The sequence below is a fragment of the Artemia sp. Qi Xiang Cuo genome, chromosome 5 (assembly GCF_049724085.1).
Source record: "Artemia sp. Qi Xiang Cuo chromosome 5, ASM4972408v1, whole genome shotgun sequence".
In the NCBI taxonomy this organism is placed as follows: Eukaryota; Metazoa; Arthropoda; class Branchiopoda; order Anostraca; family Artemiidae; genus Artemia; species Artemia sp. Qi Xiang Cuo.
Genome location: NC_142798.1, coordinates 21,370,467 through 21,395,062, shown reverse-complemented (window position 1 = coordinate 21,395,062; position 24,596 = coordinate 21,370,467). Strand labels below are relative to the sequence as shown.

Below are 24,596 nucleotides of genomic sequence, written 5' to 3'. Positions count from 1 at the left end.
CTTGAAGATAGCCTTGCAGTATTAATTATTTTTGAGGGTAGGACCCTACCACCAAATATCTGGTGCTTTGGAAGAAAAAAGGAGGTATACCAATACTATCGCAGAGTCCTCCAGTGTCGCAAGTGCCAGAAATATGGACACACTCATAAAGAATGTAGAGCTAAAGAGTCAATATGTTTGAGGTGCTCAGAGAAACACCCGTCAAACCAGTGCCCACTTAAAACAATAGACCCTGAAATCAGACCAAAAGCATACATGTGTGCCAATTGTAATGGAAGTCACTCATCAACATCCAATGGGTGCCCAGTAAGGCAGCAAAACCAAGGAATCCTCCAAGTAGCTGAAAAATATCAAATTGGGTTCCATATGGCATAGGTAGCTTATAAAAGCTACGCTGATGTGCTAAACAAGAGGAGGCTACATCTCAATCAGATCAATCAGACCTCGCAAAGCCAGATCACTGACAGACTTGTAAAATCATCCAAAACAGAAGCAGCTGAAAAGTTAGTAATTGGCCTATTATGCAGCCCAGATCTTATGAATTTATCAAGTCTAAGCCTACCAGTTCGTATCGAAAAGCTCTGTAAGTTGGTAGAAGAATTAAATTTAGGCTCCCTTAATCAACACAAGATTTCAAGTGTTTGTCTGCTTAATAATGCTTCATTAGATATGCATCATGGTCCCTAAAATAATGTCATATTATTCTTGACCACTGCCAGGAAAATACTATTGATATAACCTGTATCCAGGAAACTTGGCTACAACCACCTATAAGAATGTGGATGACAATTTTGATGACAAGATTTAATATGCCAATTTGTAGACTTGTAGTGCAGTTTTTACAAGACATAGGAGCAGATAAGAAGATATAGTCCAGTTTGTTACTTAAATTTGGTGCATCTTGAATATAAGTGCAGTGTAAAATTATAGTGACAATTCACCCCTTACTTCCCTTTTCAACTTTCTAAAGTGATATTTTGAGAAACCATTGAATGAGGACCTAAGTGACATTTACTGTCAAGAAAGGTCCGAAATCCTGCTGCTGCTGCTGCTGCTTATCTTAGCAGTAAGATGCAAACCAATTACATATGATAAAAAGCATATTGACCACTGTATGCGTCATTTGTTGACTAAAGCTTGGGAAAAAGTTTCAGAGGAAGCTGGTCTAAAAGGTAAGAAGGAAAATTTTACTAGGCAAGTCTAGCCTAGCTACACTTATTGGTGAATTAGTGCAGATTATTTCCCCCAGTAAAGGTGCAGATTAGGCATCCCTTTAGTGTAGGGTACAGAGGCTCTACCAATAGAATCAGGATATACAATAGGAACAGATTTGTTGGTAAAGGTGCAGATTAGCTACCCTTAATGAAAATAACCTATTTCCTACTGTATGTTATTCAGCCAATTGGCCTGTAAACTTGCACTGATATTGTCCAGTATAAGCACAATTTAAACAAATCAGTTCCTGCTATATATCCTTATTCTATTGGTAGAGCCTCTGCACCCTACACTACAGGGGTAGCCATTCTGCACCATTATCAATTTATTTATGTTGTGCATCTACTGGATAGTATCTGGGCAACTTTACAGCCTATTTTACTGGATAATATATAGTAAGAAATAGGTTGCTTTTATCAAGGGTAGGTAATCTGAACTTTTACAGCTCCCCCTCTAGTGGGAGGGTGCAGAGACCCTCCTACACAACTAGGATAAACAGTAAAAAGTGAGTCATTTGTATTCTGCTTCTACTGAAAAGTATCTATGCAACTTTACAGCCCAATGGACTGAATAATTTACAGTTAAAATAAGTTGTTTTTGTCAGGGGGAACTAGTCTGCACCTTTATCTTTACAGAATCTTGAATTAAAAAAAACCTAGCTCCAGTTTAGTTTTTTGCTCACTTGACGTTTGTGGTGTAGGCTCCTTGATAAACCTGCTATAGAGCTGCCCATGTGCCATATGGTGCAGGTGTACTGGCCAATAGAACCAGGATATACAGTGAGAAGTGATTTGTTTATATTCTGCTACTACTGGACAGTATCTGTGCAACTTTACAGCTCAATTGGATGAATAATATTGAGTACAAAACTAGGTTTTGTTTACAGTGGGCAGCTCTACTACAGGTTTGTGTCCTTGAAAATTTTGATTGATAGGATCAGAGGAATGAATATTCAGAGTAATTGATTATTGTATTTGGACAGAGCATTAAATTTTTAATTGAAAAGTATATTTATTTCTTATCTATTTTATTTTAGCCCTGTGACCATAATGTCATTATGGTCACACTTATCTATTTTATTATGTTCCCTGTCACCATAATGTCACCATGCAGTGGTTGCCAGAGAGTAAACATAAAGTAATTTGCTACCTTTTAGATCAAATTCCATTTTGTATTGTGATAACTCTACACCATATACTGCAGGGGTGCCTAATCTGTCCCTGTATCAATGATTGAAGTAGCATCTCATAGCCAACAAAAGCTTTAGGTCCTTTTGAGCACATTAGCTTATGTTTTTTTTTAATAAATAAGGATATAATCCTAAACAACACAGCCCAACCCTCTCATAAAAGAGGAGTAGGGAATCCGTTTTGGTACCCATGCCAAACTATCTATTTTAAGGTCTCTTGGATTAATTTTTATATATTTATTATTTCTTCTTGTACTTGGCATCCACACAAAGACCTGTGTTAAGTTGCAGTCGCACCTAGGTTCCAGGCTTCTACATTCACGTTGAGTATTCTCTATTGATAAGATCTGTGTTGTTGGCCACTTATTTGTTGAAATGTAAATTATGTTTTACCTCATAAAATACTCTCATCATCTAGTTAGTGAGCACATTACAAAGAAAATGACCGGGTAAGGCTTACAAGCAGAGTTTCCCTACTGACATATAGTAGGGATTCCTCCTCCAATTGCATAATAAAATTTGATGATGCAAAAATGATGAAGAAGATTGAATCTATTAAACTAATGTGAGGGGAAAATGGTGTTTTCATAACTGTTTTAATTAAATTTAGTATACTTCAACAAAAAGTTCAACATACCCCAACTAATTTCATCATTTTATTAAATGACCCCTACTTGAGATCAACTACATTTTCCTTGTTCTGTGATATTGAAAAGTTTCTCATGTCTTCTAAAACTATATTTTATGAAAAGATTATACAAATCAAATTTTCATCCAGTTTTCTTTCAGTTGAAGACTGTCAAAAACAGTGGAGATCCCTTCAAGATGGCTTCAAAAGGGAGAAAAAGGCCCAAATGTCCAAGAGTGGGTCTCAGGGAGGAAGAGACAAGAAGCCTTGGAAGTGGTTTCAGAGCCTTCTGTTCCTCGAAGATCACATGGCAGATAGACAGACAGAGTCAAATTTTGCAGAAGTACTAAATGTAAGTATTGAATTAGAGTTCATGGAGTTAACATCTAAATAAGTTTCAATTCAGTTGGATAAAACACATGCTTATAATCTCAACAGCTTAGCTTGCGTAACTAACAAGTTTGACCTCTACTGTGTATTAGTGAATTGTTATAGCTGTGATGTCAGAATCTTTTAATTAGAGACATAGCGATCTATCATTCAACAAGTGAACTTAATTGACTAGTTATACCGGTCTTAGACTCTGTCATTTGGATACTGCTTGGATACTTGCCAGTAAGTCTGTATTTGATGAAATTCTAAATGAAAACATAAATCTCACCTGAGAGCGGATTTTATAGCTAAAGAAATATGTCGTCAGTCAGCCAGAAAACGTTTGATGATGGAATGAAGGCCCTGGGAAAGAAACTGGATCTCATAATTAACCAACAAAAAGAGTTTGCTGTTACACTGTCCTCGATTTCGGATGAGGTTCAGACTTTGAAAAATGAATTGAAGTCTTGTGATGCGAAGATTGCTAGTCTAGAAAGCCAGCTTGAGGAGCAAAAGTCAAAGTTTGATACAATCAATACGAAACTGCTGGAAATCGAAGTAAAAGACCGAAAACTCAACTTAATCATCTTCGGATTACCGAAAGAGAAAAACCAACAGTCAGTTCTCACGAATGTGTCTACGTTACTGACATCAAAAATGGAAATCACGGATAAAATCCAAATATCACAGTGCTACCGAGTGCCTCAGAAGTCAAACGTGTCTACCCGTAAGCCGATCACCCCTCCAGTTTTGTAACAGTGTCGACAGAAAAAGATATTCTATCAATCTTCAGTTCAATATCAAAGCTGAAAGGAACTGGGGTCCGGATTTGCACGGACTTGCCACCCAAATTAAACACTATTAGAAACGAGTTACTGTCTAAGGGTAAGGAAATGCGTGAGAATGGATCCGCACAACTCACACGAGTGAAACAAAAAGGGGCTAAACTCTGGCTAGAGTATAAATCGGATTCTGAGTTGCATTGGGCAAAAGCATAAGAAATATTAAAGGCGACTAGTGTATGATGTTAGATCAATCCCGCTCTAGATTGATAATTGTTTCATTTTTGTGTTTGTGATATGTTGATTTTTTATTTTAATGTGTTATTTAGGCTAGCTGGGTTCAAGTTTATTTTGATTATTTCTACCCCAGTTATTTCTGTTCTACTTATACCTTCTCAATTTGGGTCTTCTCAAAGGATGATAAGCATAGTAGGTTTTCATGACTCGGCAGTGGTACGGGCTCCTTATCACGCGGGCTTACTGGCGCGGGGTGGGATCTTTTGAATATTACTTAGTTGACTTTAAAGTTTGCAGGTGCGGGGGGGGGGGGACCGATAGACGGGTGGCTTGGGAGGGGAAACCCCTTAACCTATCCTTACTTTCTGAAACTTTTCATGTATTTGGTCAAAGAGAAAACAACACTTTTTCTAAAATAAAACCATCATCGTACGTTTCTCCTGATGAAATAAACAGACTTGAAGATAATTCATTGCAAATGGGGTTTGTGAATGTACAAGGACTCATGAGTTCTATTGATGAACTAACAAATTTATTGCCAGCAAATCAAATTGACATTTTGGGGATTTGTGAAACATTTATGCATGATGAAACAAAATATTATGTGAAAATCCCGGGATATAAATTCGTTGATAAGAATCGACTAGTCCGTGAAAAAGGTGGCCTTGGCTTATTTTTTAAAGATGGAGCGCAGTTTGAGCGGCTGCCAGAACTGGAAAAATATAATGTTGAAAAAGTGTGTGAAATACAGGCTGTTGAATGTCGGCTTGGGACTAAAAAAAATTCAGGATTGTGTTGTGTATAAGCCCCCGTCGGCCCCAATACCGCTTTTTTTGCAATCTCTAGAGTCTTTACTATCATGTTTTGACAATATGTATGTTTTAGTTATGGTAAATTTTAATATAAATCTACTCGATTTTAAAAAAATACCCATACAACAGAATTTATTACATTAATGACATCAAATTCCCTAATTCCTTCGTGTACAATTCCAACACGTGTTGCATCAACTAGTGCAACTCTCATTGACAACATATTTTTTTCTCAATTCTCATTGACAACAACACCAGCCACGTCTTCACAGGTTGTTCTGACGGATTTCTCTGATCATTTTCTTTTAATTTCTGATGTTAGATACCAGATTCATAAAATAAAATCACCACAAACAGCAACCCGGATTATTAATAAAAAAAAATCTAGTATGTTTAAAGGATAAACTGAATTTAACTGATTGGTCTCCTGTATTTGATGCTGATGAAATAAACTCTGCGACGAATTATTTTTTCGAGGGATTTCATACTGCACTTGATGTGTCATGCCCAAGAGTAAAAAAAAAGAAAACGGAAATATAATCAACCCATCCAACCATGGATATCGCCAGCCCTTTTGACGTCAATAAAACATAAAAACAATCTCTATAAAACTTTAATATCTTTCCCAAGTGAAGAAAATAGAAGAACCTTCAAAAATTGTAAAAACCTACTTTCAAAAATAATACGTAATGCTAAAATTAAATTTTATTTCGATTCTTTTAATGAAGTAAGTAAGTTCCCAAAGAAAACTTGGGAACTAATCAACTCATGTTTAAATCGATCGCGGACGTCTTCTTCACCATCAAAAATGCGGGATGCCCATGGTAATACAATTGAAAGCGAACTAGAAATGGCAAATTACATAAATTTTCATTTCGCGTCAATAGGGCAGTCAATAACTAATAAGCTCCAACATAATATGTCCCATGGGCAATGTAATTATCCTACGTACCTAGGAAGTCCTTCTGAGAATTCTATGTTTTTAACTCCGGTAACACAAGAAGAGCTTGCTAAGGTTGTTAAGCTTTTAAATAATGGAAATTCCCCGGGGATTGATGAGTCGTCGACCAATATTGTTAAAGCCATTTTACCTAGTATTAGCAAACCAACCCTTCGTGATACACCATCTCAGTTTCCGCCACCGTATCACACTATGATTGACTATTTGGCACCTTAATGTACCTCCTCGTCATTCCTAAGACGATTTCCAGGTATCTACCTGTTAAAAATCATGCATTAAATCTAATGGTTCATGTTCTCACAACCCAACCCTCCGGGAGACACCATATCAATTCCTACCACCGTGCCACACTATTACTGCCCCTCTAAGCCCCCCTCAGCATTCCTAAGACATTTTTAGATATTTTTTTAAATTAAGTGATAACCAACCCCGCTTCTGACCCCCCGTTTACACTGGTTCTGACTCCCATACTCCTGGCCTCCAACCCAGGCTCAACTAACTCCAGCTCCAACTATGTCACTCCGACCCCAGCTCCAAGTCCGGTTCCTGGTTTGTCAGTTCCAGTTTGTCACTTCTACCCTTGATTCCACAATTCCGATTCTGCCAATTCCAATTCCAATTCCCGATCCTATGACACCCTCCAGATAACACCCTAAGAAATCACGAATTCTTATTACAAGAAACAATTTGATTGGTGTTTTCCACTAGTAATAGTCAGAAAAAAAGATAACACCTGAAGGTTATGCATAGATTTTAGAGCGCTAAATACCGTCACTGTAAAAGACGTCATGAAATTACCAAGAATTGATACAATTTTAGATTCGCTGGGAGTTACAAAATATTACACTAGTTTTGACTTAATAGCAGGATATTGGCAAATAGCTCTAGATCCAGAAACAAAGCATAAAGCAAGAGTAATCTTAGACGATGGAAGAACGTTCACATTTGAACGTATGCCTTTTGGCTTATCATTTAGTCCAAATTGTTTTAGTCGACTATTGAATTTGGTGTTAAAAGATAACGAACCAGAAAGAAAAAAGATACCATGACTTATTTAGATGATATAATTTTGTTTAGTGTAAACCTGGAAGACCACCTAGTTGGACATTCAAAAATACTGGAAAAATTTGAAAAAACAAGCTTAAAATTAAAACCAGAAAAGCTCAAAATAGCAGTACCAAAACTAGTTTTTCTTGGACATCTGATAAACCAAGGTACTATTTCGCCAAATCAGGAAAAATTTACGGTCATAGAAAATTTACAGCCACCAAAAGATCAAAAAAGCTGCAGATCAGTTTATGGTTTGTTAAGTTATTTCAGACGATATATTCAAAATTATGCAACAATAGCAGAACCTTTGACAAACCTTCTAAGTTCGAATGTCCAACGGACACAAAGCAAGCGCTGGATGAAATAAAAAGGTAATTATTACAGGCACCAATACTTAAACTACCAGATTTGTCACAAGACTTCTGTTTACAAACAGATGCGTCGGGGTAAGGAATTAGAGCCATATTATTAAATAGGAATTTGGAAGAGTAGAATCAATAGCCGAATACGCCATCAGGTCACTGACGGAGGCTGAAAGAAAATATTCGACGGTTGAAAGAGAATGCCTAGCAGTTGTAGTTTTTACAGAATATTTTCGACAATTTTTACTTTGAAAAAAATTTATTTTACGCGTAGACCAAAAATCATTAATTTGGCTAAATACGATGCAAAATACTTCAGCACGGCTGACACGGTCGATATTACGTCTGCAAGCATATTCATATACCCAATATATTTAAAGCGCCGTACAAACATTTTACCCGACAATTTGTCACGAAATCCTGATACGGAAGGAAATTTGATAACAACCATCCAGAACGAATTGGAAGGTGTAGAAATACTATCTAATGAAAATACTTCGAATCATCAAGATAAGGGTAATTTTTGTTTAGCGATAAAATCCTTTTTATCAAAAGGAACGGAACTGCCAGAGCACTTTAATCATTTTTTGAAGGACTCATATAATTTTGATCTGGATGATAGTAAAAATCTTTTGGTAAGATATTAGAGACCATCGCAAGAATATAGAAAAAATTACTTAAAAATTATTCCAGTAATTCCAAAACCACTGGAAGGGGAAATTTTACAGATGGCACACGCAACTATTGGCTGTCACATGGGAGAAGCGAAAACAATTGGGATGCTAAAAGGAAATTTTTATTTTCTAAAAATGTATTCAAAAGTAAAAGCTTTCATACAAAGCTGCCAAGAGTGTGCCAAACAAAAGTCGCCACCAAAGACCCAAAGTCGCCCCTTCAGGGGTAGGAGAATTAATGTCAATAGAATTTTGGGGTATAGGAGGAAGTTTACCAGTTTCCAGGAGTACTAACCGTAGTTGACCATTTCAACTCATATTTATACGCTTTTCCAATTAAAGACGAAAAGACAAAAACCATTACGAAGTTTTAGTCAACCGCAATGGGCCATGTTTTAGAGCCAAATTATTAGACAAAATTACGGAATATCTGGGGGTAAAACGAGGGTTTACCTCGTCTTATATGGCATCCGCTAATGGAAAAGTTGAACGCAAACATAGGGAATTAGCTTACAGGCTGGAGATACACGCAAGAGATGAAAATGAAAATTGGGATGAGCACTTACCATTCTTAGTCTTTGCAGTAAATACGGCTTTTTCACGTTCTTTAAAAGAAACGCCATTTATTTTACAACATCTAACCCTAGGGTCACATGTGTGAACCTAGGGTTAGATGTTGTAAAATAAATGGCGTTTCTTTTAAAGAACGTGAAAAAGCCGTATTTACTGCAAAGACTAAGAATGGTAAGTGCTCATCCCAATTTTCATTTTCATCTCTTGCGTGTATCTCCAGCCTGTAAGCTAATTCCCTATGTTTGCGTTCAACTTTTCCATTAGCGGATGCCATATAAGACGAGGTAAACCCTCGTTTTACCCCCAGATATTCCGTAATTTTTGTCTAATAATTTGGCTCTAAAACATGGCCCATTGCGGTTGACTAAAACTTCGTAATGGTTTTTGTCTTTTCGTCTTTAATTGGAAAAGCGTATAAATATGAGTTGAAATGGTCAACTACGGTTAGTACTCCTGGAAACTGGTAAACTTCCTCCTATACCCCAAAATTCTATTGACATTAATTCTCCTACCCCTGAAGGGGCGACTTTGGGTCTTTGGTGGCGACTTTTGTTTGGCACACTCTTGGCAGCTTTGTATGAAAGCTTTTACTTTTGAATACATTTTTAGAAAATAAAAATTTCCTTTTAGCATCCCAATTGTTTTCGCTTCTCCCATGTGACAGCCAATAGTTGCGTGTGCCATCTGTAAAATTTCCCCTTCCAGTGGTTTTGGAATTACTGGAATAATTTTTAAGTAATTTTTTCTATATTCTTGCGATGGTCTCTAATATCTTACCAAAAGATTTTTACTATCATCCAGATCAAAATTATATGAGTCCTTCAAAAAATGATTAAAGTGCTCTGGCAGTTCCGTTCCTTTTGATAAAAAGGATTTTATCGCTAAACAAAAATTACCCTTATCTTGATGATTCGAAGTATTTTCATTAGATAGTATTTCTACACCTTCCAATTCGTTCTGGATGGTTGTTATCAAATTTCCTTCCGTATCAGGATTTCGTGACAAATAGTCGGGTAAAATGTTTGTACGGCGCTTTAAATATATTGGGTATATGAATATGCTTGCAGACGTAATATCGACCGTGTCAGCCGTGCTGAAGTATTTTGCATCGTATGTAGCCAAATTAATGATTTTTGGTCTACGCGTAAAATAAATTTTTTTCCAAGTAAAAACTGTCGAAAATATTTGTAAAAACTACAACTGCTAGGCATTCTCTGTCAAGCGTTCAATGTTTTCTATCCGCCTCTGTCAGTAACCTGATGGCATATTGGGCTATTGATTCTACTCCTTCCAAATTTCTGTTTAATTATATGGCTCCAATTCCGTACCCCGACGCATCTGTTTGTAAACAGAAGTCTTGTGACAAATCTGGTAGTTTAAGTATTGGTGCCTGTAATAATTACCTTTTTATTTCATCCAGCGCTTGCTTTGTGTCCGTTGGACATTCGAACTTAGAAGGTTTGTCAAAGGTTCTGCTATTGTTGCATAATTTTGAATATATCGTCTGAAATAACTAAACAAACCACAAACTGATCTGCAGCTTTTTTGATCTTTAGGAGGCAGTAAATTTTCTATGACCGCAAATTTTTCCGGATTTCGCGAAATAGTACCTTGGTTTATCAGATGTCCAAGAAAAACTAGTTTTGGTACTACTATTTTGAGCTTTTCTGGTTTTAATTTTAAGCATGCTTTTTCAAATTTTTCCAGTATTTTTCTAAGTCCGACTAGGTGGTCTTCCAGGTTTACACTAAACAAAATTATATCATCTAAATAAGTCATGGTATCTTTTTTCTTTCTGGTTTGTCATCTTTTAACACCAAATTCATTAGTCGATTAAAACAATTTGTACGAAATGATAAGCCAAAAGGCATACGTTCAAATGTGAACGTTCTTCGATCGTCTAAGATTACTCTTGCTTTATGCTTTGTTTCTGGATCTAGAGCTATTTGCCAATATCCTGCTATTAAGTCAAAACTAGTGTAATATTTTGTACCTCCCAGCGAATCTAAAATCGTATCAATTCTTGGTAATTTCATGACGTCTTTTACAGTGACGGTATTTAGCGCTCTAAAATATATACATAATCTCCAGGTGTTATCTTTTATTCTGACTATTACTAGTGGAAAACACCAATCGCTAACACTTTCTTTAATTATACCCTGTTGTTCCATTTCCTTTATTTGGCAGTCCAGCTATGGTTTTAAATGATAAGGTGTTTTATACGGTGACTTTTTAATTGGAGGGCCCTGTGTTGGTATTTTGTGCGTGACTAAGTGAATCAGTTTTCGTCATTCCGTACTTTTCTTGTAGTTGCGGTTTTGATGACGATATTTGTTCGTGGCTAGTAAAATTTAAGCTTAATTCTGGGCTGTTTAGAGATTTCATTCCTGAATTGGAAATCTTTTCCACTTAACCAAGTTCTATTCGGTTTACCTTTACTTTGTTATTACTTAGATTTGATAGTTTTAAGTATGTGATCCCATTTTCAATTTTAATAACTTGATTTTCCACAAAAATTGTGGGGTATTCTTTTAGGGTGTATCCTCCTATCATGGCATCCATTGTTTTAACCTTTCCTTCTTTTGTATTTAATGTCGTTAGAACTTGAGCTGTTGTTCCCCCTTGTACTGTGATTTTTCCGTATATTTTTAGGTTATATTTCGAATCGGCACTCTCTTTATCTGTTGCTATGCAAATTTGCCTATTAGTTTCATTTGCCTGGTTTATGGTTATTGTATCAGTTATGGGCTCCCATACGATCCCATATTTCCTGATAGCATCTACTCCTAGAATACAAGGAAATGGTAGCTGCTTACATATTATAACCGTTACTGTTATTTCTTTACCCCCTGTGCTAAATTTTAATGGACATTCCCCCAAAATTGTCAGCTTGTGCCCTGTTACTGATGTCAGGGTATTCTGGCATCTGCTTACGCAATTTTTGGCCCCTGGTAGGAAACCTCTTAAAAACTTCCTCTTGAATTTAGGATTTTGATGCACCCGTATGTAGTAAACATGGTAAATTTTGAAAACAATCAATTTGAAAACAACGCAAAATCGGTAAACTATTATTATATGTATTTGCATCACAACATTCTAAACTATATAGGGGTCTTTGTAAGGAAACAGCTCTGTTAACCCTTATAGGCTGGTTTCTTCGTTTAAATGCCTACTGTTTGACCAAAATTTTTTGGGTCATCCCATTTTTTTTCAACTTTGCTACATTGACCCTGGGTATTGTTAAACGTTTGCCTCCAAGGTCTAAATTCAGGAATATTATTAGGTGTTTGCCAAGTATTACTTGTTCCATGCCTTCCTAAATTTCTGCCCCCCTACCTTTTGAACTGGTGTATTGTCTTGTACGTCTGGCCTTCTTTGCGTATTCTATGCCAGCAATCTGCTGCATAGTGGTTTGGTTTGCTACAATAATAGCAATTAAATTTTTTCTTAAATTGTTTGTTGGTTTCCTGGTTATTTCTAAATATTCTTGATCTGTCATTGTTGGTTCCCCAACTATCTGTCTTTGGTGGAGGTGGGTGCTCATATTTTCTATAGTTATTAGCTGCTAATCTCTCAAGGTCGTGGAATCTGTCAGCTATTTCCCTAGACGGCGACCCCCGGTTTCCTTCGTGCCTTTTTGGTTCACGATTTTGCTCCTCAAAATTCACCCGCTTCTGTCCCCTTTCATATTTTATACTTTCTTGAGCTCCTGTGTTATTTATTGAAATCAGACCAATCTTTTTCAGAGCCTCGTCAATTATTACCTCTGTTTCTACTAGGATTATAGACTGCTCTAGATTTTCAGGTTTCCGTGATAATATTAGTCTTAATATCTTTTTTGGTAACCCTTGGGTAAAAGTATGTAATTGTACTTTCTGTACTGTCTCGTCATTTCTGCCTTTCTCTAACTGTAAGCATACAGATCTACAAATTTTTTCTGCATATTCCCTGATACTTGCTGAGGTATTGAATGTCACCACCTCTGTTCTTAGCCTCTCGGAGATGCTTGTCTCTATGAACTTTGTTTTAAAAGATTCAATTAGAGTACTGATATCCTTGGGCTCTTTTTCCTTAATTGCCTCAAAATGTTCTGGCTGCAACGCATTGCTCTTTGTTCAATGTTCTGGCTGCAAAATCTGGCTGCAACGCATTGCTCTTTGACCTTATCGTCAAACGATTCAGTTAGTTCGTCAAAAATTTTCAATTTTTCGATAAACTCATCTACATCTGAGATTCCCGCGTATTCGGGTATAATTTTTGCAATTTCAAGTACCGTTGATTGGGAAGTAATTTTTTCCTCTGGTAAAGCCATTTTTTTCAATCTACAATTTTTTCTAGTCCTCTCGGCCCAGTTTTTCCAACGGCCACCAGTTGTGGTAAGGTGGTTCTTATGGTATTTAGGTGAGGTTTTGGTTGATACCTTTATTATAGGGGAGATAAACTCTGGCCCTAAGGTATTTAAACTTTGGTAGCGTGCCTTAGGCTATGACCGCACTAATGAGGCGTACCAGCTGGGTATGTTCGAGAGACTAAAGGTAGATTGGTTAGAGGTTGGCTATAATACAATACTTTTATTCAGTTGACATGTACTGATACAAGGTTTGATGAAATATATATATATATATATTCTACTGGGACTGGTTTTCCCAAGTAGACCAAAAGTCTCAGAAAACTACAATAATATATAATAAGATACTTAGGCACTTACAATAATCCGACATTATTCCAAAGTATTTTTAATCAGACAACAAACGGGCAGGGGTTCACACTGCAAGTCAAGAGTGTCCCACCTCAGTCTAAAAAATCTGAGTATATATATGAAAAACCAACCGCGCCCATGCGGCTCATTGACGCAATTAGCCAGGAAATTGGCTAATGAGAAAGTTCCATCCTACATTACACATTCCAGGATGTATATCTTTATCTTATTAAAAAATGGTATTTCAAAACTTTGTGTTTGCGTCTTAATATATTTTTACTAAATTCCAAATTGACTTAATTAGAAAGCTTTACCACATTATTTTTTTGAAGATTATGGATGAGGGTGATATTTCACTAGCTTAGATTATAGTTTTGTGCCAATTTTTGCTTGTATGAAAGTGTCTTTGTCTTTGTTTTTGTGACCACCCTTTGGGCTTTTTTGTCAATAAATTCTATTCTATTCTATTATAATGGAAATAATGGATGGGGTAGTTGACTTTTGTTTTGGAAACCAGTTCAAATTTTGAATTTTGTTTATTTATGTATAACTTTCCACGAATTATTGAATACCTTTAAAATTTACGTTAATGTTTATGAAGAACCATAATTCATTGTGCCCTAAAAGTTGAAAGAATATTAGACTGCAAGAATGTATTGTAATTCAATAATCTGACTCTTTTCTTCATAAAGAGACTAAATTTCCTAGAATAGCTTTCAATTTAATTAAAATGCAAAATCAACCACAATTTTCTAAATGTTTTGTAGGCAACTCACTTCGATTTATGGTTCTCCCTGAAAAATTTTTTTAAGCTTTTTTATATGTAGACAATGATGTGCTTAGCGCAGGTACCGATATCCTGATTCTCTGTCTTCGATCGCGAGTGCTATGTGTGATTGGGGATTGTCCTTGAGAACGCCGGCCAAGTCGAGAATTCTTGGAATTGTATTTTTTGGCTATAATCTAATTCTTAGATAATGCACCAATTTGTAAATAAGTATAAAATCTTATGCCTGAGTTGAGATAATATTCACCATCTTACAAAATTCTGTGGATTTTGTGGTTTTCCTTGGATCTTTTCTGCAGATCCACAAAAACCCCACAGCGCTTAGATGGGTCCGTAAATGACCTTCCTCCACCAAGGAAAATTTTGAGAATTCATAAATGATCATTAGATGGGTCCATAAATGACCATTAGATGGGTCCATAAATGACCTTCCTCCCCCTACGAAAATTTTGAGAAGATAAGTAATTTGAGTGTTAAGATCTATCATCACATGGGTTGAGCTATCAGAACCTCTCCCCCCCCCCTCCAGACTCCCGCCGTCCATGAAAAATGTTTTACTCCCCGTGAACCTTTCATCAAAATTAAATATTTCGGAATGAAAATGTTCGAAATGAGCGTTAGCTTAGAAAGAAAGCGCCTATGTCAGTTTGCAAATTTACAAATTTTTGCAAATTTGGCCGAACTTATAATTATGTTTTTGAAAAAAAAACTTCTTCATGCAATCATCTGTCTAGTCCGTGTTCGAGTAAATTTGGGTAGTGAGAAGAGAACCGGTTTTTTCTCGTAGTTTAAAAAGAAAACATGCTGAAAAGGTTTTTCAAAACCACGGGATTTTGCAACAAAGCTACAGCAGCAGTTTAACCCAAACAGACAAGATCTTTGTATCATATTGTTCATTAGCTTTAGATCTTTCCAATCACCGAGCTAAATTATTATACTGCTTAGAATATTTCATACAGAATAATCTAAAAACAAAGATCTCGCAGAATCTGTTGTTAACAAATTTTAGGCGGGGTACCGTTGCAAGGTATTTTTACAAAGCCTCTGGCGTAGGCGGTAAATTAGGGTAGTGAGAACAAAACCTTTTTGTTCTTATAGTTTAGAAAGAAAAACATACTGAAACAGTCTTTCAAAACCATAGAATTTTGCGGCAAAGCTACAGCTGCAGTTTAACCCGAATAGACAAGCTATTTGTATCATATTGTTCATTAGCTTCAGCGATATCCAGTCACTTAGCCAGTTTTTTATATTGCTTAGCATTTTTCCTGGATAATAATCTAAATTTCCTTAAAAAAAGGGGGAATTGTTACTACTAGATGGCTTAGGCCTTGTGGAATCTTCTTGTAACGAATTTTAGGCGGAGCAGCCTTGAAGGTTGTTTTGCAAAGTCTCTGGTTGGGCAGAAACGAGCGGTAGTGAGAACAGAATCGATTTTGTCTTATAGTTTGAGAAAGAAAAAAAACATATTGCCCAACCTTTAAATGCAAAAATGGGATTTTCTTCTTGGTATCTTCGTATTATTTTTTATTATTCTACCGAAAGCTCATAATTTTCTAAGCGAATGAAATTTTTTTAGCGAACACTTTGATGTTAACTCCGTTCTACTTTTATGCTTAACTCCCAATGAGAGCTGGTTCTTCAATGTGAAAGGGGTCAAGTGGAAATTAGCAATTTTGTAGTTTGATTGATTGGTGATTTGTGAAGCTAGTCAAAATTGAGTAATGGCTCAGACAGTTGCCATAAACTATCGTGGCTAAATCTGCACATGTGTTATAAGATTTGAACAGACAGGCATCCATTCCAAAGAGTAATGTATTTAACGAAGTCGATCTTACCACAGTTGGAAACCGCAGCGCCATCTAATAAATTTTAAGCAAGTACATGTTTCTAAATTGTTTCTTCACAATAAACACCAAATAATTTGAGAAAAAGTATTTTCTATTTTTAAAGGCTGACAAATTTTCACCACCTCCAATCAAGATTGTTTTCTATATTTTTCAAATTATTCCATGGAGGCTATTTGCCTAAAATAATCTTCGTCAAGATCAAATTTTCCAACACAGTACCGTAAAAGTTTTTAAAACTTCTAAAAAACAAAGTAAGAATAGGTAACACAAAAATATGTAAATTTAGTTTTACATCTCTTTAATGTACATGTTATTTTATATTCAAATTAGATATTTTTTTGTAAATTACATATTTTTTTTGTAAGCATATTTTTTTCTAAAATGAATTTTTTTTGTTTAATTTTTGTATGTAATTTACATAATTTAAAATGCACATTATTTCTATATATTATGTAAATTATATGTAAATATAATTCATAAAATATAAATATGTAAATTAAATTTTGATTAACGTTTACTTAATGATAGATGAATGAATACAGCTCCACCAGGACCGTTTCCAGGATTTTTTCAGGGGGGATTTAACAAAAGAATTTTTTTCGGGGGGGGGGGGGTCAGAAATTTTTTTGAATAGTACATCAAAATGTGTATGTTCATTTTTGTTACGTTTTTACAATTCGGACAAAAGTTTTGAAGTAGGGGGACGGTTGAAATCCCCTACCCCCCTGGATATGGCCTTGAGTTCAGCTTACATTAGGTTGCAATGAGATTTTCAGGGACCATGCCTGCTCACACAGGGGATTTCTTTGTGAACTTTATCTGAACTAACACAAGAAAAAAAAGGCAGTTTGTTTTTTCATAAGCCCCCTCCCCGCCTTGGAGAAATATTTTTGAGTTTTCATATAACTGATTCGTTCTTGGACTTATGCCAAAGATGTAGTTCTTCTTCTTTTTTTCTTCTTTTTTAATTCCAATCTCCGTTTATTGAGAGAAAAGGATAAGAATCTAATCTCAGCAGTTAGTATGGGAAGTTTGGATCTCTGTCCGACCAAATGAACCCAAATGCACCCGAACATCAGTTAACGCAAGGGTGGCCGAACTTTTTCTTCAGAGGGCTATATTGTGGGCAAATTTTTTCTTCAAAAGGTCACATTGTAGACTTCATTGCCAACTGGGGCCACCTGTATTGCATATACTTTAATTTCAATTTAAAACAAACTTGACTTAAGGATCATAATAACCATACATTATTTGTTTAGCATTTAAACTGTATGACAAAAGTATAGCGTTTCTTACAACCCAAAATGAAACAGTTCCTAAGATGCTAATAAGATTTTACAATTTTTGCCTTCTGTCATAATAAATTTAAAGAAATTTGAATTGAAGTCTAAATTAAAGATAATTGACTTAAAGTCTGACTGCAAAGTATATTTTTCTTTGACGAGAGATATGTTATTATTTACACTTTTGGAAAATATTTTGAGCTGTACTACCAGCTTACTGTCTCTGAAATTCATGATTGGATTCAAATTGCAATCAGGCAGCAGTGACTTGTTTAGTTTCAAATACAAAAACCCTTGCTCACAAGTACATGTGGACCCAAATAGTGACAGAAGCTGGGCAACAGAGGTTTTTATATGTGGAGGTTTCACTCGTGGAAGCCGTATCTGGAGGGCTGAATGTCACCAATTGGTCGTAGTTTGGCCATCCCTCAATTAATGCATAAGGCTATTTGATAATGAATTCCAAGAAATCCATCAGTGAATCTCTGACTACTGCAGAACGTTTATCTTTTTGAAAATTGTGAATTACATATTTCTTTGAAACAAAATTAGTCTCTGCATAAACAGAACACTAACAAACATTTATCAACCTATATAAATTACATATGATCTATGCTGCTGACTTTTAAATCCTCTAGGGAATAATATCCGGTTAAAACGAATTAAAAAAAAAGCAAAAAAAAAACAGTATAATTTCCCAAAAAGACAATAAAAAAATAATAGAAAGCATTTTTTGCTAATAATAAAAGTCCGAATATTTTGGCTTCATGTCTGTAAGCCCTTATCAACAGGGTAAAAGGAAAAGAAATAGCCTAACATTAACGAAACATGTAAAGAAAAGGGAAACAAACACAAATGATATGCAAAAAACAAAATAAAAAAAAACTAAAAACCCACATCTTAATCACGTCAAGTAGAATTTATGAATTATTTGCGAATGATATCCGGTTGCACCAACGAGTACCCGCAACCATCTCATACAAATTCGTGAAAAAACAAACACATTATCTGGACCCGGTCTAATTGTCTTAAAAAACTCCACTAATCTCACTACGAAGTAAGGAGAAACTTTGCTTCATCTAACAAAGAGAGAACTGTTAGTTTTTAAGAATCACATTAAGCACTATTCCCATAAATCAGACCCAAACACGGAAAATGGGATCACAAGCTCAAGAGAATAAAATACTAAATTTATTCTGAAATTATTTTTGGCAATTGGGCCAGGGAAACATCGCACATCATAAGCACTTTTGAATCTTAATATAGCTTCATTTTGATACCACTTGCAGCTTGCTTACTGGTGTTAACGGAGCTATCCGCACGAAAGTAAAAATAAGACTAGAAGGTACAAAAGCTCATGGGCAAAGCCTCAGGCATTCCCCTGTAACATAGACATTAGAAATCCAAACACCAAAGAGGATTATAAATTGAAATCTAGTTGGCTTTGAACTTGACCTAGTTTTCGATATCAGTTAATTAAGAGCTTCTACTTGCCAAGTGACCTTGTTTGACTGGTTTGCTGGCGTGCTGACTACAAGCCTAAGGAATATTGCTAATTGAAGTTAAATTACAGCTGCATTTTTTTGGGAAAAGTGGGGGGTTTAATATTGCCCCCCTTGCGTTTAAGTCTTCGTTTTATGTTTTTCTAAGCTAGATTTTCTCCTGAGCAGCTATTATAGCAAAATTAATCAACAATGGCGGTAACCCAATCATCGTTTGAAAAAGCAATTAAGGACTTGAAGGAACGCCTGATTTCAATTTCTAATGATCAATCTTCGATCAAAACCTACCAGGCTGGAGTGTCTTCCGAGCTCGATACAGTCATGTCTGACATACAGTCACTCAGGCAAAGCTTAGCAGATAAAGATGCTCAAATAGTTGAACTACGATCTTCTATTGAAAGCCATCTAGCTGAGCGTGTGAAACTCGAAAAAAGGTTGCTTGATCTAGAAGTTAAAGATCGTCAGCTGAATTTAATTATTCCCGGCCTGCCAAAAGAGAAATCAGGCCAATCTCTTACCGAAAATATTGAGACTTTATTCAAAGAGAAATTAGAGATTGAAAAAGATATTCTTCTTAAAAAAGTGTACCGCATAAAGATTGTTAGCCCCATTGCAGTTAGGAACAACAAACAAGCTGGAGTATCGCCTGTTCTTATTTCTTGTGCGAATAATTTGCACTGGTAAATGTTATTGGGCAATGTAGGCAAAATTAAAGGAAGCAGTATGATAATATGTACTGATTGGCCTCCTTCGCTAAATATCTTACTTAATGAGCTTTTGGCCAAGGCACGTGATCTTAAAGCTCAGATAATACCCAAGTTCATGCGAGTGAAACAATCTGGGGCCAGACTATTGCTGCAAACTAGAAACGATATTGCTGGCCCATGGGTAACACATGACGAATGCTAATATTAGTTGTATATAAATCTATATAATGATTTGTCAGATTGATTATGTTTTTGTTTTTGTTTTTTATTATTCAGTATATAGTCTATGCTGCTTAGGAATGTGAAGATCGATAAGTAAAGTGTCCCACTGAAAAAAAAGTGTATTAATCTCGTTCTCTATGTTCTTCTTTATTTTTGTTTCCTTTCTTTTTGATCTTTTCGTTCCTATGTGCTTTCCTTTTTTCCGTATTTTTCACTTATTTCCAAATCCCTGCTCATCTATCTCTTAGTTTCTAGGCCTAAACTCATCAAAATTGGGTCAGTTTTCTTGTCGTATATCTTTTGTTGCAAAACTTTTACAAGAATACACTGCCGATGACTCTTTTCTGCTGCGTCACCCCGGCCCACCGGCAAGTAGAGAATACGGGTGATTTATTTTTTTTTATAATTTGAATTGTGGTGGCTGTGGTGGAATTCACAAGAGGTTGAGTGAGTTGGTGGAGAGACCCTTGAATTCATCACAGATTCTTTTATGCACTGATAGAGAGGATGAAAACACTTATGATTATTTTATTAATAATTTACTCATGAATAAATACCTTTCTGTAGGAATGATTATGAGTAAACCAACAAAGAAGTGTCTGAGAACAGCATTTCTAAATTGTTGTGGAATTATGAGTAGTTTAGAAAATATTTCACTATTGCTTCCCGACCATAAGATTGATGTTTTTGTTGCATGTGAAACATTTTTAAATGAGCAATCTTCTGAGCTAGCTCATATAAATGGGAATAAGTCGTTATTTAAAAATAGAATAGGTAGACACAGAGGAGGGTTGGCTTTTTTTGTAAATGATAGTATACCTGTAAGAGAAGTGAATGATTATGATTACCTTTATGAAGAAATGGCATTTGAATTTTTTGCTATGGAGCTAGATTTAAGTCCTTCGAAAGTATTATGTTGCGCCCTATATAGGCCGCCGAGTTCGGTAGCTAAACAATTTGTAGAGAAATTCCATGAACATAACTCGCTGACGACCCAAAGAAAATTTAACTTAATGGTATTGGGGGCCTTTAATATTGATATTAGTGTTGTACATGGGGATATGATTTAAAATGTTTTAAAAAGTGTTGCTATTGACTTTGCAACGATTTTAGTTTTCGCAGTTGTGCTTCCGACAATAAGGATCATAACAACAATTAAAGGATCATCAACGCCGTTAATTTACAATATTTTCACAAATTCAGAGACACTGGGCTGTAACGTTATAGTTGATGATACTTCTGACCATTTTACGATCCTGTGCGACCTTGAAATGGGTCCCTCCCCTAAACCCTCTTCATTGAGGTCAAGAAGACTGGACGCTGCTTCGATTGATAAACTGAAAAGTTTAATGTCCCAAGTCGATGGGTCTCCCTGCTTAGAATGTGACGACGTGGACAAAGCTACAGAATACTTCATCAATCAGTTTGAAATAGTACTTAATAAGGCATGTCCTTTATCAAGCAGGCAAGCTAGGCGTTATATTAAACCAAAGAAACCATGGATTACAGCTGCTGTTCTGTCCTCTATACATACCAAAAATAACCTCTTCAGGAAATTCATGGCAGACCCTACACATGAAAATCAGGCCAAATTTCGGCAGTAGAGAAATTGTCTGACAAAGTTACTGCGACAAGCGAAGCAGTCATACTATCTTCATGAATTACAAAATGCTGAAGGGTTCCCAAAAAAGTCTTGGTTGATTATTAATGAATGCTTTGGGAAAAAGAAAATGAAAAACCTTCCGGAAGAGATATTATCACCAAAAGACAAGAAAATTGTTAAAGGAAAGCGAAATGTTGTTGGTGTCCTAAATGAGCACTTCGCAAATATTGGTTACGTAACATCACTTGAGGCACCAACTCAAAGTTTACCCGATTCAGCATATTCTGCTTACATGCCGCCTCCATCGGATTGCTCTTTTTTCCTAACGCCGGTCTCAGCATATGAATTACTGCAAGTTATATACCAACTGAAGAATGGGTCGTCGGAAGGTACGGATGGCTCGTCGACAAGCCTATTAAAACGGATAATGCCTGATGTTAAATAATTTTTAGTTCATGTTATCAACTTATGTTTTTCAAGTGGATGTTTCCCAGCTTGCTTAAAGTCTGCACGTGTTTTAGCCCTGCAAAAGGGTGATGACGTGAAAGATCCAACAAACTACAGGCCAATCTCGATCCTATCTTCATTCGAAAAAGTAATTGAACGATGTCCTTACAACCGTATAGTGAAGTTTTTTGATAAAAGGAGATGTTTTAATGACCTTCAGTTTGGGTTTAGGAAGGGTCATAGCTCTGAACATGCGATTCTGACTCTCACACAGTTTATACACGACACTTTGGATAAAAAAGAAATTCCAGCTACTATATTTATAGATATAAAAAAAGCATTCGATACTATTTGTCATACAATTTTGCTTCGTAAACTGGAAAATTATGGTATACGTGGACCTGCAAATTCTCTGATTGACTCATATTTAACTGGGCGCCGTCAGTTTGTGGATGGTGGAAATGCTGCCTCTTCACTACTTGGTATCACTGGTCAAGTCGGCGTTCCTCAAGGGTCCATACTTGGACCTCTACTCTTTCTTATTTATGTTAACGACATCAACAGGGCGCTGGATGATCTCGGGCTAAATGTCCTATTCGCTGATGATACAGCCTGCACAGTGAGCGGTACTGATGAAAGATCGCTTAAGAAGAATTTGTTGGCAGCTTTCGAGAGGATAGAAACTTGGTTTAGTGCAAATAAATTATCTGTTAATATGCCAAAAACCAAGTTCATGATTTTCTCTCGTACTGACCAGTCATTACCTGAACTTAGTAGACTACCCATTGATGAATATACTTATTTGGAGCGTGTATCTACTATGAGATATTTAGGTGTGCTAGTTGATCAGAATATGAGTTGGAAAGAATACATTGCTAAATTGCGGATGAAGTTGGGAAGGAATGTTGGAATATTGCGGCATTTGAAATTTATTCTACCTTTTCATGCAATGAGATCGGTATATTTTGCCCTAGTCCATTTTTATCTGAGTTATTGCCCCTGATTTTTCTGAATACATTTAAAACCCATATAAAACCACTTCAAAGGCAGCAAAATAAAGCACTGCGTATTCTGAAAACTTTCATTCCCTCCCCAATATCCCTACCATCAAAATCGCCAAATAAAAGTATATTTTCTTTCCTTAATATATTACCAGTGGAATTATTATTATCTTTTCATGGATTGATGTTTTGTGTTAAGTATTCTGCTAAAATTCTACCGAAAATTTTCTATGCTATGGATCTATTTAACCAATGTGAGCACGATTATGGAACGAGGGGATCTTCTAAGTATGTTGAACCCCGAGCTTGCACTGAGAGATCGAGGTTCTCACTCAGGCACTGCATAACCAAACTTTGGAATGTGCATGGGTCGGGTCTCAATATTAGTCTTTCTGTTGGTACACTGCGGGGTCATTTAAAAAATCTTTTACTAACCCTTTGATCATTTTATTTAATTTCATTTATTTAATTTTTTTTAAATTCAGTTATGGTCTTCCCGCTGGCACATTCTATTGGTAGGGTTTCCCCACGGCTTCACTTCACTATTTTTGGTGTTTTGTTTTAGTTTGTTCTCCATTTGGCTGCTGGCTTGGGGTGATGCTTGGTAAGTCTTACATTTTTCTTTCTTTTTTTATCTATTTACAAAAGTGTGATTATGTACAAATGCAGTTATATATTATGTTTTTGTTGTTTTTATTTGTTATTGGTTGCCTGGTAATACGAGCTAGACTCTCAGCCAGGCATACCCATATTGTAGTTGTATTTAGATTATAAATAAAAGAACCTGAACCTGAACCTGAACAATTTGGTTGAAGGTACAGATACAGACTTTCCGTGAAAACAATACTGGTTGTGTCCTTATCACTTTTTAGCAATGAACTGAAATTGATGACACAGAAAGTAGATAAATTATAAAGAGCAGAACAAAGCTAATGTGTTTCTTCCACGGCACAAGTATTTATGCGTTCACAAATATAGCATAATTATAATTTGCGTATCCGACTTTCTCCTTAGAATTATATTCAAACTATGTTGTTTTTTTATTTGTTCTATTTACTGCCGGTAAATTAACGAGTAATGGACTTCTCATATTGATATGTAAGAGTTCAACTTATTGGTCAGCTGAAGATAATCAACCAATCAGTATCAATAATGCATATTTATGGACTTTATATAAAGCACAGTTTATAGAATTATCCAGTAAGTTTATCGCAGATCATTTCTGGTCTTCATTCTCGGTGCGAACAAAAAGTTCCTCCCACTTATTTCTGCATTAGCGGGTTAGTCTGTTTCCGTCAATCAATGAGAAATGGTTACAAAGTGCATTATTCGTAATAGCGGGTTTCCACTTATTTCCGATTATTTCTATTATAACTTTAAGTTTCGCGTCCAAGAGGGTTACAAAGTGCATTGTTCGTAATAGCGGGTTTCCACTTATTTCCGATTATTTCTATTATAACTGTAAGTCTCGCGTCCAAGAGAAATCTGACTTGTCTACCCGTGAAAATATCTAATGCCGCTTATGTTTATATCCGCAAAAACGTTCTCTGGAGCACTCGCACCTCGGTCCGGGTTTTTATAATGGGTGAGATAGGGAATGATCATACTGCTAATTCTATAAACTGTGATATAAAGCAATGTCA

The 24,596-nt window shown here is 35.9% G+C and overlaps 1 protein-coding gene across 1 annotated transcript; it reads left to right on the top strand.

The window, feature by feature from the left end:
- Positions 1–375: 375 nt before the first annotated feature.
- Positions 376–23,584, top strand: LOC148951943 (uncharacterized). The gene is made up of 3 exons (XM_089088768.1): positions 376–1,172; positions 3,194–3,384; positions 23,439–23,584. The coding sequence occupies exons 1-3, from the start codon at positions 1,115–1,117 to the stop codon at positions 23,559–23,561; spliced, it is 372 nt and encodes a 123-aa protein (XP_088944894.1). The 5' UTR covers positions 376–1,114; the 3' UTR covers positions 23,562–23,584.
- Positions 23,585–24,596: the final 1,012 nt, after the last annotated feature.

Bases quoted from the DNA above. Each gene is read 5' to 3' on its own strand.
- LOC148951943 (XM_089088768.1), top strand. From the start codon at position 1,115: ATGCGTCATTTGTTGACTAAAGCTTGGGAAAAAGTTTCAGAGGAAGCT. The intron at 1,173-3,193 runs GTAAGAAGGAAA...GTTTTCTTTCAG, and splicing joins AGAGGAAGCTGGTCTAAAAG to TTGAAGACTGTCAAAAACAG. The intron at 3,385-23,438 runs GTAAGTATTGAA...TTTTAAATTCAG, and splicing joins ATTTTGCAGAAGTACTAAAT to TTATGGTCTTCCCGCTGGCA.